Below are 20,868 nucleotides of genomic sequence, written 5' to 3'. Positions count from 1 at the left end.
GTCAGCAGAAGCGACTGTGTACCACACTGGGCATAGCTTGAGCATAGCAGACTTCAAAGCCCACCTCCACAGTGACATACTTCCTCCAATAAAGCCACACCTCCAACAAGGCCACACCTACTCCAACAAGGCCACATCTTGTAAAAGTGCCACTCCCTATGAGCTAGCATTCAAACACAAGAGTCTATAGGGGCCATTCCTATTCAAACCACAGCTACCAAGCCCTCAGATCCCAACCAATAAGAATATAAACGATCAATAAAAGATCAGGATCCCAGAAAAGAATGACTAAATGCTAAAGGAAGTTTTACACACAGACACACACACACACACACACACACACACACACACACCCTTATATAAACCAAGATGTTCCATTACCAGCCCACCCCCATGCCTCCACCTGACATAGTGCAGAAAGCTGATGTCATGGCACTACTGTGATCTAATATCATATTTAGTCTTTACTGATAGCTAAGACATTAGTGACTATGACATTATTCAAACACTAGTTGAACCTGTCAGTACATGCTGGGAAAAGTCTGTGTGATCAGACTATCTGCACACCATGAAATTCTGGGTACATTATGTGTAACTATTCAGATGTGTACATGCCTGTTTGCAGATACGTGTGTACATACAGATGTGGAAAGGCCAAAGGTCGACAAGCAGGTGTCTTCCTCAGTTCCTTTCTCCACCTTCATTTCTCAGACAGCCTCACTGAACCTGGAGCTCAGCCCTTCAGACTCTCTAGCTGGAAGCCCCAGGATGATCCTGGCTTCCTGCTCTGGCGCAAGAGATCTTGAACCTTGACCAAGAACTGATCACAGAACCATCATAGACCCAGAAATCAGAGCTCAGAAAATCCCACCCACTCAAAGCACTAAATGCATCGAAACTTCTGTCAGGCTTGGCTAAACAGCCCAGACTGTCCCCTTGTGGAAATCTTGTAATCAATAAATTTGCATCCCTGCTACTCACCATGATTTCTCTCTGTTCTTCCAGATTCTTCAGAAAGTTAGAAAATTCCCGTAAGGAGGCATCTGTAAGGAGAAAGGCATGAGTACCTGCTGGGCAGGGCAGAGGGAAGCAAACCAGATCTTACACACTTCTTACCTATGCACCGTTCATCATCAGTCTCAGCATCCCCGATAAACTCAAACTTGAAGTCTCTGAGAGAGTGAGCAAACTTCCGCTGGGCAGCTGACAGACCTAGAAAGAAAGACACACAGATGAATGGGGTCCTTGTTTTATGAATGGGGTGCATTTCTGTTAGGAGGGGTAGAAGAGCTATGCTCCACTAAAAACTGGAAAAGGCACAGCCCAAGCCATCTGCAGTCCTCCACCTGGCACATGCCAATCACCCTCTGTCCTCCTCCCACACCCCAGCACTACAGAAGCCACCATTCCCTCCCTTCCCCACTTCCCGAAGCTTCTCTGTGCATCTTCCCATACTCTCCTTTCTCCTCAGTCAGGTCAGAATGTATTCCGAAGTTGACAAGACAATTAGCAACACCCATCTGACAGCACTCCTCTGAGTCAGCAAGATCTGGGCAGAGAGCCAGGTACTTTGAACTGATCACCACCATCACCACTACACCTCAACAGCAGAGGATGGGAGGGGGGAGAGAAGGGAGGGGGAGGGAGGGGGAGGGGGAAAGAGGGAGAGAGGGGAAAGAGAGAGAAAGGGGAGAGAGGGGAAAGAGGGGGGAGAGAGGGAGAGAGGGAGCGAAGGGGAGAGAGGGAGGGAAATCCACTCTAACCCAAGGAAACGAAAAAATTCAAAGTAAACATGTCCAATGAAAGTAGCACTACAGAGGTAACTAATAATCCTAAGGACAAGATTAAATCGTCACTTAAAAAGTATATTAACAGTAAGCAATTCTCCAAAAGAACTATAGGCCTTGTCACCTCATCTTTTCATGACGGGTTATGGTACCAGAGAAGGTCCACATGTGAAATGAGCCAACTGAAGTATGTAGCTTGGCAGTAGCACATGTGTTTAGCATGCACGGAGTTTGGGCATGATCACTTACAAAAGAAAAGTTTAAGAATATAGGACTGGCTAATCACACCAATTAGGGTAAAACTCTGAAGACGGCTGAAAAATAAGCACACGACCACAAAGTAAAAAGAACTACTTTACAACCTGGACTTTAAACAAAAACAATGGGCAAAACATGCATGTCACAAAAGGAATCAAAGTGGCCTGGGGCCATATGAAAAGGACTCCGGGCGGCAGCACCGGTGGTCAGGAAACTAAAAACAAAACCTCAGGAGAGCTCAGTCACCTGACTGCCAAAGCAGTGTGAAGAAACAATTTTCTCACCACCGAACGTGGCGTGATGACGTCTGTCGTTTGGCAATTTTGAGTAAATTTGATAAACTCCTATGACTCAGAGATTCTGGCAAGTTTCCAAGATAAAACTTGCACATGGATATTTGCAAATGTGCAACAGAAAACTCTTAGTATGACTCATCCCTGTCATGAGTTGGGGGAATATCTGCTAACAGCACAAACAAACAAACAAAAAAAAACATAGTATGTACTCAACAATGTGAAGTGCAGAAAACTGAACATAGGAAAACACCCCGATTTGGAGAGAAAGAAGAAAGTTCTACCTATAAGGTAGAGATGGTGGAGGGATTCTAATTCATGCCATGCACTTATTTTAAATAATGGCAGACTGCAGCCTCACTTTGAACAACTCCTTACTCATTTTGCAAATGGGCTCTGTCAGAATGCACTGCACCAGACATGGTGGCCCATGATGGCATCTCTAGCACTTGGAAGATTGGGACAAAAACAGTCATGAGTTCACGGACAAACTGGACTACAGAGAGACGCTCTCATAACCCCAGCTCAACCCCAACAAAGAGCAGCAGCACACAAGTCGGTCCTGTTTGTGTGCATGCATTTAAATGGCTAAAAATGTTCTTTTGAGGGCTGGAGCAATAGCTTGGTGGTTAGGAGCACTGGCTGTTCTTCCAAGGGATTAGGGTTTGTTTCCCAGTTACCCAGTTTTAAATATGACAGCTCACAACTGTCTGTGACTCCAGTTTCACAGGATCCTACAACTCACCCAGACATGCTTGGAGGCAAAACAGCAATACACATAAGAATAAATAAGTCATTCTTTAATGTTCCTTTGAATCTGGGCATTTACAGTAATATATTTGGTGCTGTTACCTTAATATCCAAACTTAACACTGAGAGAGAAAAGGCCTTTCATTTAAGGACAGTATGTTGTATGGACAGAAATAAATGTTCTAGAATGGCATTTTTAAATAACAGTTTGGGAACATTAAATTTCTAATTCTTCATGTTAATTGAAAAGTAAATTAACTCAGGGTTTATTTGCACAAATAATCTGGTGCCTCTCTCCCGTGTGTAATGCCTCACTTGTGCTAAGTATTGAGGGGTGGTTTTCCCTTTAACATGTAAGAATGTTCCAGCACTGCTTTTCCATTCTGGTTGATCTCTTTCTAGTGCTAGGGTTCATGCTTGCATCACTTCTGGCCACATCAAACTGCATTCTTTTAATAATTAATAATCAAATATGCTTTTCCATTACCTAGAACATTTTAGCTTTTCTTTTCCTGTTGGAGGTGAGGAAGGGACCAGGGCTTTTGCACCCTACACCTTACCTACACTGAATACATCTAAATTTATGTATTCTTCTAAACCATTCCTACTTTCAGATCTATGCTGCTATTCCAGATTAGGTTTTTTTTCAGATTAGGCTCTTTCAGGAAATACTGGAGTTTTAAATATGGCACTGGTCATGAAATGACTAAATACCCAGTTACAGCTTCTGATCCTATGATAAAATACTGGGGAAGAAGTTTATAGTTCATCACGAAGAACAGTCAGGGCAAGAACCCTGGGTGCAGAACTGAAGCAGAGGCCGTAGAGCATTGCTGCTTACTGGCTTGCAGTCCACGGTTGCTCCGCTTGCTTTTCCACGGAACACAGAACAGAGCCACCTGCCCAGAGGTGGGACTCCCTACAGTGAACAAGGTTTGCCCTTGTCGATGAACAATCAAGAAATGACCTGGGCCACTGTTCGCTTAGAGGGCGGAGGAAGCCGACTGTTCCGGATCTCTGCATAGCAGGGCCCAACCTTTGCTCAAGAGATCATGGCTGCCGAGGATGTGGTGGCGACTGGCGCCGATCCCAGCGAGCTGGAGGGCGGCCGGCTGCTTCAAGAGATTTTCACGTCGCCTCTCAACCTGCTGCTCCTTGGCCTCTACATCTTCCTGCTCTACAAGATCGTTCGCGGGGGGGTGCCAGTGGCGACAACGACGACGATGAGCCGCCCCCGCTGCCCCGCCTCAAGCCGCGTGACTTCACCCCTGCCGAACTGAGGCGTTACGATGGCGTCCAGGACCCGCGCATTCTTATGGCCATCAACCGCAAGGTGTTCGACGTGACCAAAGGCTGCAAGTTCTACGGGCCGGAGGGGCCATACGGGGTCTTTGCTGTTAGAGATGCATCCAGGGGCCTTGCCACATTTTGCCTGGACAAAGAAGCACTGAAGGATGTGTATGATGACCTTTCTGACCTCACTCCTGCCCAGCAGGAGACCCTGAATGACTGGGACTCTCAGTTCACCTTCAAGTACCATCACGTGGGAAAACTGCTGAAGGAAGGGGAGGAGCCGACTGTGTACTCGGATGATGAAGAACCAAAAGATGAGACTGCCCGGAAGAGTGACTGAAGCAGTCAGTGGAGCATACCTATTTTTGTATTTTGCAAAATCATTTGTAACATTCCAGTCTGTCTTTACAACATGGTGATTTCAATATTTTGAGAAGTTTTGAACTTGTAAGTTTTTTAAGTAACATCACTAGTGACACCGATAAAATCAACTCGTCTTAGAATGCATGATGTGTTTGTACGTCACAAATCCAGAAAGTGAACTTCAGTGCTCTAATGCAAATGGTAAAGCTGTTTCTCTTCTATCTGTAGTTAAACTGAATTACAATTTGATTTTCCTGAGAGGGAAAACTTGGGTTATTTCCACAAACTGGCCAAAATGGCAAGTGCACACACACACACAGTGGTCAAAATGGTCAATGTACTAAGAATGAAGAACATCTTAGCCATGCTATAGTCTGAAAACAAGCCCATTTTACCCAACAGACTTAACTGCATGATTTTTGTTTTATCTACCTCTGAAGCAAAACTGCAGTGTTCCAAAGTCTGTGGTATTGATTCAAACAGAAGTCCAGTAACAAAATGAAAACTCAATAATGGGTTTAGTTGGGGCAAACACATTGCCTGTGTTCATGGACTGATTTATCATCCTTGTCCCCACGTGGACACTCCCACACACAGTAACTGTCACACACCTGGTAATTGGCAGTTGGAACTACAACAGAATCTGAAAATTCAAGGTAGAACTTTGCAAAAGAAAAATCTGTTGCTTGTAGCAGGGCAATGGTTATGTGGTTATTGGCCAAATGTAAAATTTGAGAGCAATATACAGGACAGGAACAGGTGTGTGCTTTTCAAAAGCTTCCACTGACATCTCTGAAGAATGAGAAAACACTACATGGCACTAGCTGGGTGATTTTGAAAGGAAAATACATTCCTAAGGTAACAGTTAAATCCTTCTGTTGTTACAAACTCGTAGTCGCTTCAAAAATAGTAGTCAGGTGTCTAGGTCTTGGATAATACTCTTGGTTAACACTAAACGTAGCTTAAGTAGACTCTGCAGTTGTATACATTTGTAAAAGTATTATCTGAACAACTAGTGAGGTTTCAGACTCTTGTAATTGTAGTTAAATAGTCATTGTATTTTCTTGTGAGCTGTGTTTAATGGTTTTACCTCAAATCAGAAAAGAAAAAAAAATGAAGTGCTTGGGTCAGTTAATAAAACAGTTTTGCCCCCCCGCAAAAAAAGAAATGACCTGGAGACACGTCCACAGGCCAATATGATGGAGGTGACCCTTAACCGATGTTCCCTCTTCCTAGAGAGGTCTCGGCAGGGTCTAGTTGATATAACTAACTGGCACATACTTCTAAACCTCCAACTTCTACTCTCAGCTCCCAGACCCCAGTGAAGAACTATGACACATTCCATCATCCTGAACTTAGAAGGAAAGTGAACAAAGAACATGGGGTGCCGTCGGCGTGCCGGCTAGCCTAAGTCAACTTGACACAAGTTAGACATCACAGAGGAGGAAACCTCAGTTAAGAAAATGCCTCTATAAGATCGTGCTGCAGGCAAGCCGGTAGGGCATTTTCTCAATTAGTGATTGACAGAAGAGTACCCAGCCTATTGTGGGTGGGGTCACCCTCTAGCTGAGGGGCCTGGGTTCTATAAGAGAGCATGGTGAGCAAGCCAGAAAGCAGCACTCCTCCATGGCGTCTGCATCAGCTCCTGCCTCCAAGTGCCTGCTTGAGTTCCTGTCCTTACTTCCTCTGATGATGAACAATGATATAGAAGGGTAAGCAAAATAAACCCTTTCCTCCCCAAATTGTTTTGTCTGTGGTGTTTCATCACACTAAAAGAAACCCTAACTAGGACACTCAGTGAAGTACATAAATTTTACAAGTTATACTGGCTTCCAACACCCTTGGTTAAGTAGAGAAATTGCACCTAGAAGCTGGCATTTCTTGGCATGGAGTCCTAAATAACTAGTTTATCAATGATGCAAGGGTCTGCCAAGAAATCTGCCACCAAGGGAAGTACACATTCAAGCCAGAACCGGTGATTTATTTATAGAAGAACAAGGTTTGGATTCTAAGAACTCAATATTTTCATGCCAGATTCTTGCCAAGAAAATAATGCCGATGTTAATCCACATAACTTGGAAGTAAAACAAAATTCTTCTAGGACTGTGAGCTGACTTCAAACTTTCTTTCAAGTTCCCTGTTTGGCAGCACCAGCAGCAGCCCCTTACATAAGAGCACTGTGGCCTCACTAAGTACCTAACTCATTTTGCAAGCTTTAAAACAAGAAACAGTGCAAGCACCCTTGTGAGCCCCAGTGCACTCCTAAGCTGGTCTAAGCTGCTCTGAACCTGAAAGCCACCATTGGAGGCTGTGCTAGGAGCAGCTCCTGGGCCAACAACAGTATCTGCTAATATCGAGTTGAAAGTGTCTCTGGCCTTAACTGTCCAAATCTGACCAGTGTGGGTGATCTCTGTACTAAGTTCTTATTCATAGAATAAACAGCATCTGAAGTCAAAGGAATGATGGGAAATGACAAACTGATCAAGTGCAGGGAAATCAAGCTGAACGTACAAGGGACACACGTCCCAAAACAAAGAGATGGACCTGACGGAGAAGGCTTAAAACCTAACATACCACTTCCAGAGCAAGTCCCACCGTGAAGTCCACACTCGACAGCACCATACACTCTTCCCTGAGCCACATGCATATGCACATTGTACAGAAGCAATGCTCAACTGTGACCAGGTTCTGGGTACAGAAAGCACCTGACCCACCGCACGCTCTTCTGTTAAAGAAGATCTTACAGCAAAAACAAGCAGAGCGCACACATAGAAAGATGAAACGGGTAACACATCTCTGCTACTACAACAATGACCACAAATATAGTGGCTCAAAACAAACATGTATCAGCATTCCATTCTCGAAGGTCATAAAGCTGTGCTGACAACTGCAAAGGTTAAGTCGATGGTTTTCAGAGGGCTAAGCCCAAGGTGCACGAAGGATGTTTCCTGAAGGTTCTAGGGTTCCAGCTTCTAGAGGGTGGCCACATTCCTCAGCCCACGGAAATCAACTGTACCCCTGTTGACCTCTGTTTTCACATGCTGCTCTGTGACTCCTTAAGAGCCACCAGAACTGTTTTTGGCTTAAGGACATCTTCTCGATCTCAGGTTCCATGATTTAATCACATCTGCAGAGTCTTCGCTCAGTATTCAGGGGTCAAGATGAGCCATCACTGGAAGACCCTCACAATGGAAGGTGTTCCACCACGCATTTACCAGTTCAGTTAACACAGCTCTGTGTATTAGCATACACACACAGTAGAGTCTTAGCAACTCGCTCAAAATCATACAGCCGGGGAGAGAGAAGTGACAGGCATAAAAAAGCTTACAGTGGGGGAAGGATGAAAACCTTGCTTCACTACTGGCTGCATCCCAGAGAGGACCATGATGAGGTCATAGGCTTGCCCAATCTCAAACACCTCGCACATCTTCACTTGACTGTCGAAGGAACAAAGGCATCACACTGGGTGACCTACTCAATGTCACACACACCCGTCTCAGGGAACTCTAACAGGGACTCGGGCCTGTTCTTTCTCAGGCATGTCAGAACTCTTTGTGGTTTTGGCATAATCTCTGGAGGTGCAGGATGGCAGGGACAGGTCCTCCTGAACGTAAAAACAAGAAGCCAACAAAAAGCAACGGAGAAGACGGCCAGGGCCACGCAGCCAGGCATTTGCTCGTTTGCCTCAGGAATCAATGTGTTTGGCGGTGAAGAGACACAGTCAGCTTCTGGGGACAAATGTGTGGGCCATTTCTGTCCCCACATCCCCTTCATTTGCTCATCATAAACAAAGATGGTTGTTCACCCCAAGATTTTATTTTGGCAAGACTGTTTGGTGAAAGTTAACTTCACTTGGCAACTCTACAGTAGTGACTAAGTACAGGCTTCGGGGCTGGGGTCCCACAGAATTGTTTACTTGGTTCTTATTTTCCTTAAAATTCTCATCTGACTCTCTCAGATGAGCAGGTTCTCTTTTATATTCTAATACAATGGCCTCACAAATGCCTGAAAGCATTTGGGTCTTCAAGTCCAGGCCCACCTTAAAGGATTTGGGGGTAGAAACTTGATCAACACAATTTTTTTTTTCAGAGCTGAGGACCGAACCCAGGGCCTTGTGCTTGCTAGGCAAGCACTCTACCACTGAGCTAAATCCCCAACCCCGATCAACACAATTTACCGAACTACTTTATCATGGGAGAGAAAGCAAAAACAGAGCAAGTTGGAAGCATTTGGCTTTTGGAAAAGAGAAAGCCACTCACACACTGGCTTCATACCAGGCTGACTCGGGAGGGTCAGGGATCCAGGGCAAGGCCCAAGCTTTATTTACAGATTTACCTTTGGTGGGAGTGTGTTGAGACTGGATCTCTCTATGTAGTCTTAGCTGTCCTGGAACTCCCTGTATAGAACTGGCTGGCCTTGAACTCAGAGATCCTACCACCTCAGCCTCCTGAGAGCTGGATTAAAGGTGTATGCCATCATGCCCGACCCAAACTTGATTTTTACGAATTTCTCTACTCCCATCGATGGGGTTGTGCAAGTCTTCTTCCCTCGGTTGAGCCTCTGGGAGCCTTCTCAGAGACATACTGTCCACGCATTGCTACCCTCCTGGGCACATCTCAATCCTGTCAAATTGATGATCAGGCTTACCCATCACAATGAAGAAATCTTAACACTTACAACTCGCTAGAAATTTATTTCAGACACTGCTCCCAAATGGTCGGCGCATAATAACCACCTGACCTTTCTTTTGCACCCCCTCTGGACTGCTCAAGTATAGATGACAGGTGACCTGAGTGTCTTGGCTCACTGATCCTCACCATACCCAAATAGAAGAGGTCACACCTCATTTCTAAAAGGAGAGCAGGAAAGCCAGGTGTAGTGGCACAGGCCTTTAATCCCAGTACTCAGGAGATAGAGGCAGGCACATCTCAGAGTTCCAGGACAGCCTGGTCTACAGAGTGAGTTCCAGGACAGCCAGGGCTACAAGAGAGAAACCCTATTTTGAAAAATCCAAAGGCGTGGGGCTGGGAGAGCACAGCCAGGCACAGCCGGGCACACCATGGGAAACAGTAAAGTGTAGCATGAAGTCCAGGGATCAGTTAGCACAGCCTCCACCGTATGCCGACTCAGCACAAACCAACTGCTCAGCCCACTCAGCCACCACACCCTTTTATTACAATGTCATATAAAGTGTATATAAATATTACAAATACCTTGATCATATGGAAAACTAGAAAGGAGGTATAAACTAGAATATCAGCAAGAAAGGAACATTTTCCAAGAGTCACAATAAGGCAGGCCAGAGCCAGCAGGAAGAAGGAAGGAAACAGAGAGAGTGTGAAAATGCCAGTCACACTGTGCGGGCTTCCTTGTGGGCAAGGTCACCTCAGCCTACAAGCGCTGCACAGACCTCTCAGGAGCAAGGGCACGGTGCACTCCACAGAGGGCAGAGCAGGCACTCTGCAAGTTCCTTGAAAACCCTAGAAGATACCAAGGTAAGGAACTGGCTGTGTTTTTACTGCACCCTTTACCTTTTTGGATCTAAAGGTAAATGGTGACTGGCAATGTAGATAAAGATTTGAATAAACTGGAATATTAAGCCCCAGGGTCCTCTTTTCTGTCCATAAAAAGGTATATAATACAGTAGTCACAGAGGAGACACTAGGATAGCCAGCATGACAGTCAATAGTATTATTCTCAAACTCTGATGAGCTCATGTATTTCTTACACGAGTAAGGCTACTTGCCTTTTGGACAGACCTCGTCACAAAGTAACCTGGCCTAAACACACCACAGTGACAAAGGTGAGCTCTGCATCAGCCTACGCCCCGCACCAGCATCCCCAGCACCCGGCCATAGACCTCTGCGTCCTAGGACATGATGTCCCAGACAATATTCATTCCATCATTGCCAACTCGAGGATAAAAAAGGAGTTTCTAAGACACTTTGTCAGGAATCAGGTGTTACTGCAGCATCCTGTCAGAACAGCAGAGAAAACCAGGGAAAAGAAAATAGGAAGTAAAGACACAAACCTATTTAAGATACAAAACCAACTTTACATCAGCCATTCCATAATAACATGTGCAGGACGCAGATGAGGCCATAGCCAAGGGGTTTAGATGTCAACCACTAGCAGAAAGGAAAGCAAAGTGAAATACTGAACAACTTTTTAAGGGAGAACATGTAGAGAAACAAGCCATGAAGGGGCCACAAACGGAGAGAATCGGAGGTGGCCAATGGAAGCAAAATCAGGTGTTGAGTTCAAAACAAAAAGTCATGATGCTTTATTCGAAAAAAAATTAAAAATGAACTAGTTTTCAGGCTGCCAGATTCTCTGGTAGCTGACGAAGCCGTGCTGGCTCCCCACTTCCTCCACTCCCTCTGACCCTGGCTCATACACCAAACCACTGTCCCCCGACTGACAAGGCATAAAAGTAAGGCATGTGTTTTTAGGTGTGAAATGACATAAGCTGTCATCTTTAAGATAAGAAAAACAACTTCACTACCTAAAAGTACATAGAATTCAAAGATATGACCCAAAACAGAGGTCATAAGAGGGAAAATATTTAAAACAAACTTATTTCATATCAAACCATAACCAGAGAAAGATAGTACATTATAAATAATTCATAATTTTATAACTATTCCAACTATTTTTCTGTCCAAAGTTTGACTATAAACCATTTTTGGCTTTTGAACTGTCATTTATTTATATAACACATTTATTTTCAACCATTGTAATCATCACAATTTTTACTATCTAAAATAATCAATCACACCTACTAATTTTCCATGGATTTCTTTGATTATCAATTCACAACTATTAATTTGAGGATCTACTATGCTGGATATTCTGCATAAAAACTTCTCTACTCAGAGGTGGTAGTGTACACCTTTAATCCCAGTGCTCATAACAGGCTGGCAGATTTCTGAGCATTCAACTTGGTCTATATGGAAGTTCCCGGCCAGCCGAGGATAGACAGTCAGACCCTATAGGAAGGGAGGGCGGGACTTCTTAAAATTCTACCAGCTCTCCTCCATCTTCGTGTCAGCAATAAGTAGGGGTTAGGGGAGAGTGGTTCTATGAAAAGCACCACAGGTAGTGATGCCAGTCATCCAACCAGGCCTCTCCGAGTCCCCACTCATCATACTTCATGCTCCAAGCTTCACCATCAAGCCATGTGGCAGACGCTTCTTCCCTCCTTAACGCAGCTTCTTCTCACACAATCCTCAACATGTGAGAGGCCTGGAAATATGACAGCTCTGCTGGACAGACAGAGGTAAGTATCACGGTACGCATGGGCAACACTATACCAAGTGCCACTCCCTGTACCAAGTGTCAAAGTGACCCCTTTGAGACAAAAAAGTAGGACAGAGGGTTAATTTTATTACTTCAATATTGTGTTAGCATACAGAATGCTAGCTTTCACTGTGGAGGCCTTTCCCCCTATTCTCCTCGCTCCTAGCTACCCCTCTCTACCCTTCCAGCACTACCCACAACCTTCTTTCTATCTTTATATTACACATGAAATCTGGGCAGAAGGCACGTTAACGGAGTCCCTGAGCACTCGAGTTTGGGGGCCTGGCTTTTTTTCTCCTCACACCTAGACTCCTTGTTGAGAAGCAAATTCCTTAACCCACTGCAAGTGTGTACTCTGAGAAGGTAACCGAGGGTCTAAAACCCGCACTTTGAATAGCACTAACAAGAGCAGAGGCTTTCGAGGTGGCTCAATGGACGTTAGAACCACAGCAACTGGACAAATTGGTCTGTTTTAATAGAAGACAGAACACAAAAGAGAAGTGAGGAGTCTGCTCGAGTGACGTGAAGATGCTTAGACTAGAATAATACTAAATACATGTGAACATATTACTAAAGTCTACATGAGACGAGGCTTAGAAACTGTGATACTTTGCTGTCTGGTGACAGAATCTGAATAAACACGGGAAACGCATACAACCTGGGAAACATGCTGGGTACTGAGCACACGTGGTAAAATGAAAAACAGAAATGCCCAATCTGCCCACAGAACTAGCTTAACATGTGGTAGCTCTTAGAAGCCAAACAAAAAATAAGGACAAATTGGATGGAATCGTACATTTATTAAAAATTTGAAACAATTTTTACTGTTTCATGAGTATGAGTGCTTGTCTACCTGATGCCCACAGAGTCAGAAGAAGGCACTGGACACTCTGGGACTAGAGGCTCAAATGCTGTGGGCTGCCATGTTGGTTGGTGCTGGGAAATGAACCTGAGTCCTTTTTTTTTTTTTTTTTTTTTTTTGGTTCTTTTTTTCGGAGCTGGGGACCGAACCCAGGGCCTTGCACTTCCTAGGTAAGCGCTCTACCACTGAGCTAAATCCCCAACCCCGAACCTGAGTCCTTTACAAGAGCAGCAAGTGCTCTTAACCACTGATTCAAGTTTCCAGGCATATAAATAGCATCTTGAAAAGAAAACTTAGAGAGTAGAAAACACTGTGGGTAAATAAACTCACTGCTTTGCTTTAAGTGCACAGCATTGGCAAGCACATAACACTAGATTAGCATTCTGAGTTAGCACAGACTTCCTCAGGCCTATTAGAATACTGACAAGCAACACCAGGTGAATAGCGTCTTTAATATTTTTTAAGATTTATTTATTTTTTCTATATGAGTACCCTGCAGCTGTCTTCAGACACACACCAGAAGAGTGCATGGGATCCTGTTACAGATGGTTGTGAGCCACCATGTGGTTGCTGGGGAATTGAAATGAAAAACAGCTAAGTTCTAAGCTCTTAACTTGCGGCCTTCTCCATCTGTGTGACACAGAAAAGGTGTCATGGGAGGGAAAGGGAGAGTTTTGAGAAGGAGCTGGTGTCTGTGGAGTGCACGAATTCTGCCTGATGGAATGCCCCGTGCGATGCTGTTACAAGAGTCATCTGCTGGGGTAGTGTCACCATCTTAATTACAGGGTGGACTTTCTTTGAAGTAGAATAAGAAGGGTGATGGCAGCCAGTGATAGAACCTTCTTGTGCAACAAGGACTATTTCGTAAGGTCATTCAGAAGCTACGTTATTTCAGATTTTATCAAGAATGATTAAACTTGCATCAAACATACAGTAGGCCTTCCATCTCAGTCAATAATGTAGCACTGGATTCCTTCCTTATTTGGACAGGTTGAATTCCCTGTCCACACAAGTGACAGGACTTGGTATGTTAAACGTTCAAAAGCCAAAAGCACAGTTCTAAAATTTCCATTTTCTGCCAAAATATAATTAGTTAGTAATACCCAAATCTGGCTTCTGCTTAATTACCAACAAAAATTCCTAAGTCTGATCATTTAACCTGACTTCCAGGATGCCTTACCTAGAAAACAGGTAAGTAAAATTACAAGAATACAGGAAAATAAACCCTAATTGTTTCTGGCACAGCACAGCAAGTCTGCCAAGTGTCAAGACCTACCATTTCCAACCCTGGCCATAGCAACAGAAAGTAATCCAAGGCCAGTCCACGGCTAGCCCAGATCACTCTCAAGCTCCCCTGACAACACAGATGTGTTCCATAACCATCCAAAGAGGAATGGGTCTGAAGCCCCACAAACCTTGAGCAATTCAGGTTCAAGGAGTGTTCAATGGACCAGGCAGACAGAGTGAGCTGTTCTACACAGCCTGACCTAGGACCCCTCCTTGGTACTACGGACCGAACTAAAACTCCAATCCTTTGTCCAGAAATAGGAGAAAAACTGTGGGATGCCACTAGACAGATCCCATACCACTTCCACAATCACTCTCAACACCCCAGGCCTCTCCAGGCAAGGGACCCTGCCAAGAGCAGGGAAGTCCCTGAGTCCCCACAGGCCTGAAACTACCTTCCCCTACTGAGAAACAGCTTCACAGTCCAGTGTGGGGAAATTCCCTCCTCCGCCTTCACAGCCAGCATAGCAGGAAGCAATGAGACCAGAGCCCTGGGGGAAACTGATCAATCAGACTAAAGTATTTCCACCAAGGCTCCCTCAAAATCAAACCACCACTGGAGAAACAGACCACACATCAAGATCTGTGTACTAAGTAGAGTAGGTGATTGTCTGCTGTGACTTATGATTTGCCCAGCACCCAGGGTATCTTAATAGGCAGTGTGTCCATGATACGACTGAAAAATCAATCATCAAAAGAACCAGGAAAGCCATTGTCTGATGAAAAAAGCCAGTCAGCACACACTACCATAGAGAAAAGCAGGCCTAAAATATTGTAGAGCAGACACCATGACATGGCTTCAAAGAGCAAATATAAAGTTGGGGGTTGGGGGGTGGAGGAACAGAAGGGAGAAATAGAAGGGAGTCCCAGAGGCTAGAGAGGAGGCTCAGGGGCTTAATACATACTGATTTTGCAGAGGGCCTTCATTTTCAAGAGATGAAAGCAACAATGACCATAATTCTATATCCAGCTAAACTATCCTTTGAGAGCAGTGGACAAACAGATACTTTCAGGGAGGGGGGGGTTGCTAAAAATGCCGCTACCAAAATTAGAAAAAGAATTTCATATTTCAACAAAAATGTCTACAAAGATGATCTCTTACTAAATTGAGATAACTCATAAAAAATGTTTAAACTGGCTTTGATAATAAATAACATAAAATAGAGTACCTGGAAGATTAGTCCCTCATGAAAAACCATGTGTGTGTGTGTGTGTGTGCGCCCATGCACATGCATTCACACACACACACACACACACACACACACACACACACACACACACACCATGCAAGCACGTGCAGACACATGCACTGGTGTGTGGGGAGAAGATGTGATGAAATGGGGAAATGGGTACTGTAAAAGAGCTCTGTGCTACCAGACTTTGGGGAGATACAGAAGACTCTTGCTGGGAAATTTGGAAATATCTGAAATTTCACAGGTGATGGTTGCTTTGTGCCTCCAAAGATGAGAATGGTGTGATGTCCTAGTTTGCTTTCTACTGCTGTGATAAAACCCATGACCAAAAGCAAGCTGGGGAGAAAGAGGTTCATTTCAGCTGACAAATGTGGTCATTGTCCATCATGAAGAGACATCAGCGGAGAAATTCAAGGCAGGGACTGAGTAATGAAATAAAGCGGAGCCATGGGGGAGCTCACTCCCCCCAGCTTGCTCCTCCTGCCTGCTCACACACCCCACTGATAACCTGATCAGGGGTAGCACTGCCCTCAGCGGGCTGGACCCTCCCACATCAGTCATTAATCAAAAGAATGCCCCTACAGATCTGCCTTCAGGCCAATCCAATGGAGACAGTTTCTCAGTTGACGTCTCCTTTCCCCAGGTGATCTTGCCTCTGGCAGGTTGATAAAAAATTGAAACAGGACAAGTGACAAACTAGAAACTCCTGAGGAATGTGGAGTAAAGGGTATAAAGGAAGAATCAGATACATGAATAAAACGGAGCCGGATGAGGAAGACTCACCAGACCAGGAACTACACTTCATCTTGAGGATACTGAAAACTCACAGACTAATTTTAAAGAGAAAAGTCACACACACACACACACACACACACACACACACACACACACACACACCCCATAGAGTTTAGTAACTTTGATGCTGCCATACAAGAGCAAATATAAAGAAAAGCTCTGAGGGCAGAAGAGCAGGAAGATCACCCTGTCTGTCCACTTTAGTTCAGCAACCCAGAACCCTGCAGTGTGCCAGGCATTTCCAGCACAGGAGACAATGTAAGAGAAGAAGGGAAACCCAAGCGAATGACATCAAAAAGACATTTCACAGTACAGTCCTGTGAAAGACAAACTACACAGCATGAGGGGAAATCAAGAAAGAGGTTTGCAACCTTTAACAATAAAACAATGTCACCACGGTTTGAATCTCCCGTCTCCAAAGAGACTCCGGTACAGGAGCCTTCCTCTCTAATGAAGCAATGTTCCAAAGGAGGGCCCTTGGATATTAATGGACTGTGAGCATCCGAAAATTCACTAGTGGATTAGTACATGGGTTAATTGTATTCTGAAAGACCATTAGGAGAGGGCATCCACTGGAGACATCTCCGAGCTTCCTTCTCAGTCAGCATAAGCAGCTTCCTTCACCACACTCCCCCACGATGTTCTGCGGAGTGCAGACTCTGAACCAAGAGCACAGAAACTGAAACCATGAGCCAAATAAAGTTTTCTTCCTTCTAGACTATCTCTCCTGGGATTTTTGGGATGCTAATGCTAGCCCATTCTAAGAAATAAAGCTGGCGTGGTGAGGGGCATTTAGGTTTGAGTCTAAAACGTTACGCACTCCCTTACACACTTACTCCTGCTGCCATCTCGCCTATGAGAAGCCCTTGTCATCGCCCCGACTCAGCAGAGCTACAGGCAAAATGTGACCTAGTTCACCACAATGCACCACAGCACGTCTGTCTCTGCTGCAGGATTACACACGCTGACAGGACCTACTATGCTCCACATTGCTGTTGCACAGAACTAGTACAATTTCAGCAAATATTTCATGCAATTATAAACTCTTTTTCTCTCATCTTTCTAGTCATTCCTCTCCTATGGAAAAGATGAATAGCTCTACATATTCTACTTCTATTGTAGCGCACAGGAAATTAATCACCATCCTCCTAGCATCAATAACACCACCAAAAGCTGGGCAGTGGTGGTACATGCCTTTAATCCCAGGTCTCAGGAGGCAGAAGCAGATGATCTATATGAGTTTGGGGCCAACCTGGTCTATGGAGGTCTACAGGTCTATAAGACAGCCAGGGCTACAGAGAGGAACCCTGTCTGGAAAAAAAACATTAAAAAGTAGTAATAACATCCCAAAGGTCCATCAAAGCCAGTGACAGGGCTCCATGAGGTCCTCTTTGATTACCTCACCTTTTCTCAGCACCCCCAAGGACCAACCCGTCTTCATGGGGTTCACCTTCCAGAAGTTGCTTTTGTCAATTACTACGCTACAGAAATTCACAAAAAGGCTGATCTCTTCGAGGTAACCGTGGGAGGCTCGTCTGTGCCAGCAGGCCTAAAGCAGACTGACCGCAAGGGCAAAGGAATGTGCTTTCAATCCACATCAGAGCTGAGAACTTTCGCACAGCAAGCTCTCTAGTAAACAGGGCAGATGGGTAGCTGTGGGCATGTGGGATAAGGGGGGAACCAAGAACATGACTTTTACAGAGCGCTTTCAGAAGGCAAGCACAGCTACGTACTGTGAAGCAGAACACACAGTAGCCATTTTCACATTAATCACAGCATCTCTAAGTACTCCAAGACCCTCAACAAAGCTGACCCTAATGTCCCTCACAGAAAGAGGAGACAGGAGGGGACATGAGAGCCTTACTGAGATTTCAGTTCCTCCTGCACTCACTCTTCTCCTCGTTGCAGGCCATTTGGTCCAAGGAGCACGTGATCAAGAGGGTCACAATCTCATATAAGGAAGCTGTCATTTATCCTGCACTGACAGTGGTGCAGCTGCCACGAGGCCACCCACGCCACTCTGAGTCCTCTAAACTCACTGGCTCACCAAGCTGGACTTGAGTGGAATCATTACTTCCATGTGCTGCTAGTGCTCTACGCAGAGCAGCAGGATTCAGCTGTGGGTCACGGCGACCGCTCTGGGGTGGGAGGACTCTGTTGGAGTACATGGTGTGAAACTGTGTCTCCATGCTCGCCTACATAAGGTATTCTTTAATTGGCTTTAATAAAAATCGGATGACCAATTAGCTGGGCAGGAAGTGGAAGGTGGGACTTCCTGGGAGGGAGAAGGGAACCCTGGGAAGAAGGAGGACGAAAGCTTTTTGCCAGGATACATGAAAGGAGTGGAAGTGACTACAGGCCCGGAAGGTATAGCTAATGACGTGGCTGCATGGGGTTAACTGTGTTGGGTTAACTTAGATGAACAAGTTGAGAGTCTGCCTAGCTGAGTCCTAAGGCTTTGAAATATTAAAAGGTCTCTGTGTGGTTATTTGGGGGGAAAGCTGGTTAAGGAATAATTGCTGTCAGATTAGTTTCCAGCATTAATTAATTAATTAATACACACAGAACTTAATAATATTTTACTTTACTTGTTTGTCCCTTTACAGGGGTTGTATACAGATATTCTGCATATCACGTATTTACATTATGATTCTTAAGAGTAGCAAAATTACGGTTACATGGTTATGAAAATAACGTTATGGTTGAGTGTCACCACTGAGAAGGCTAGGCTGGCTCCATGACAGGCTTCAAACTGGCAGTTAAGGAGACTAGGCCTAAATCTCTGTTTCCAAGACCTGGGCAATTCCAGGCCAAGTCCTGGCCTCAAGCTGCCCTGCCACCTGGCCTGAGGCAAGGACAATGGGTCAGCAAGCAGTTTCCAGACTTCCCCAGCTACTTCCTCAGCAACAGTTTCCAGACCTCCCAGCAAGTTTCCAGCCCCCACACCCCGGTAACAGAATGACCATAGATAGAGATGGACCCAACAAATTAGCATAGAGGTCCCCTACCCCAGAATTCTTTAATATACTTTAAATCAGGCCTGCAAGCTCACTTGGTTATCTGTCTGTCTTGGTAATGGGAGACCACAGCATGCTGGAGCTCTGCAGAATAAAACGCTCTGCGTTTACACACTGTTTGATATTTGAGTCTCGGGTATCATTCTTCGGCTAGTCATGGACCCTTACAACCACAACAATGAGGGACCATATTAAAGTGTTACACAGCACTCGGAAGGTTGAGAATGGCTGGTCTAGAGTGAGCAGGCATTTGTTCATGTCTCTCAAGTAACACTGAACTCAACATCATGACAAAAGGGTATGCGCTGGGCTAAGAGCGCTCTCTCCAGTTTGATTCCCAGTGCCTACCCTACAGCTCACGACCATCTGTAACTCCAGTCCCAGGGGATATAGAACCCCTCTTCCAGCCTCCACCAGGCATGCATGAAGTGCACAGACATACATGCAGACAATACACATACACACGTAAAGAAATAAATGTGTACTTCACGATTTAAGGCACATCTATTTTTGTCTTCGGTTCAGGCTATCTAGGTTGAATATGGTTCCTAACAATCCACCCAGGCGGATACTCGTAAGTATGTATGACTGAAAAGGGCCCAGTAAGGAGTTGTTTTAAGTAGGGATAATTATAAAGTCTTCTGCATTCTGGGCCGTATGTACTAGGATTATGCTATAAAGAATTAAGTCCACATTGACGTTTCCTGCCTAATACAGGAGGAACTGCATAATTAGCATTAGGCCTTCTTACAATCTAGCCAACACTGACGCCCAAAAGCAGCTTCAGTTCTCTGCTTGAACCAACTTTGCAAGTGAAATGTACCACAGCCCTGTGACTCCAAAGCCACTGAGTGAGTTAATTTTGACACTGATTTTTACAATTTGCACCATAATTATGTCTCAACTCACTCTACTGTTCGCCCACAGCCTGCTTCTCCTGACTGATGGGGTTGTACTTTCATCATCGCTAAGAGTAAAGCCCAGCCTTTCTAGCAGTTCTGCAGTTATTTTGTGTGGAACGGTAGTGTTAAGTCCATCTCCTAGAAGAGACATTGTTTCTACACTGCTCATCTCCTAGGAGAGACATTGTTTCTACATTGCAGGACTAGCGAGTTATATTTGTTTCATTATATTGTGTGCATATGTATGGGCTTCAGTGTATTTCCTGTACTGCAAGCATTCAGGTGCCCAAAGAGAAGAAGAGGGTGTCTGATCTTCCAGAACAACAGTCACAGACTGTTCTGAGCTGCAGTGTGGGTTCTGGGAATTGAACTCAGGTCCTCTGGGAAAGCAGCCAGTGTGCTCTTAAGCGCCGAGCCAACTCTCCAGCTGCTGAGCCATCTCTCCAGCTCCCCCTCACTTTTTTGTTTTTAATAATCACAACTGCATACTCAAAATGTTGTTTATTATACAATACTGCTAAATATCATGGAAAGCAAAATATCTACATTTTAAAACACCTTTGATCCGGCCCCTAACAGCACTCCCACAAGTTCATAATGCTTAACTGTAACTAAAAAACACACAAGTTAAAACTCCACAAAGAATGAAATGAAACGGATGAAGACCAGGGGGCTTTATGGACATTGTGAACCTAAGAGCCCTGTGCGAGGGAATATAAATGTAAAAGGGTAACAGAGAACTGAGCGTCGATACCAGCAGGGACTGGTG

The 20,868-nt window shown here is 44.8% G+C and overlaps 1 protein-coding gene and 1 pseudogene across 19 annotated transcripts in view; one reads left to right on the top strand and one right to left on the bottom strand.

The window, feature by feature from the left end:
- Positions 1-20,868, bottom strand: part of Arhgap10 (Rho GTPase activating protein 10) — a 261,750-nt gene that overhangs the window by 193,627 nt on the left and 47,255 nt on the right. For 13 of the 19 annotated variants that reach the window (XR_005496688.2, XR_010060031.1, XR_005496687.2 and 10 more), the window contains exons 2-3: positions 1,117-1,212; positions 982-1,043 (exon numbers count right to left, since the gene is read on the bottom strand). Coding sequence is in view for 16 of the 19 variants with exons in the window: in XM_039097993.2 (XP_038953921.1) it covers positions 982-1,043; positions 1,117-1,212 (158 nt within the window). In the remaining 3 variants the exon portion in view is untranslated. Of the gene's footprint in view, positions 1-981; positions 1,044-1,116; positions 1,213-3,575; positions 4,256-20,868 lie in introns of those variants that run through there. The other 6 variants (XM_039097992.1, XM_063278287.1, XM_063278288.1 and 3 more) reach the window with 4 other exon arrangements.
- Positions 4,141-5,895, top strand: LOC108348983 (membrane-associated progesterone receptor component 1 pseudogene; annotated as a pseudogene).

This window comes from Rattus norvegicus, chromosome 19 (genome assembly GCF_036323735.1).
Source record: "Rattus norvegicus strain BN/NHsdMcwi chromosome 19, GRCr8, whole genome shotgun sequence".
In the NCBI taxonomy this organism is placed as follows: Eukaryota; Metazoa; Chordata; class Mammalia; order Rodentia; family Muridae; genus Rattus; species Rattus norvegicus.
Note: the sequence above shows the minus strand (reverse complement) of the source record. Positions and strands in the feature narration are given on the sequence as shown.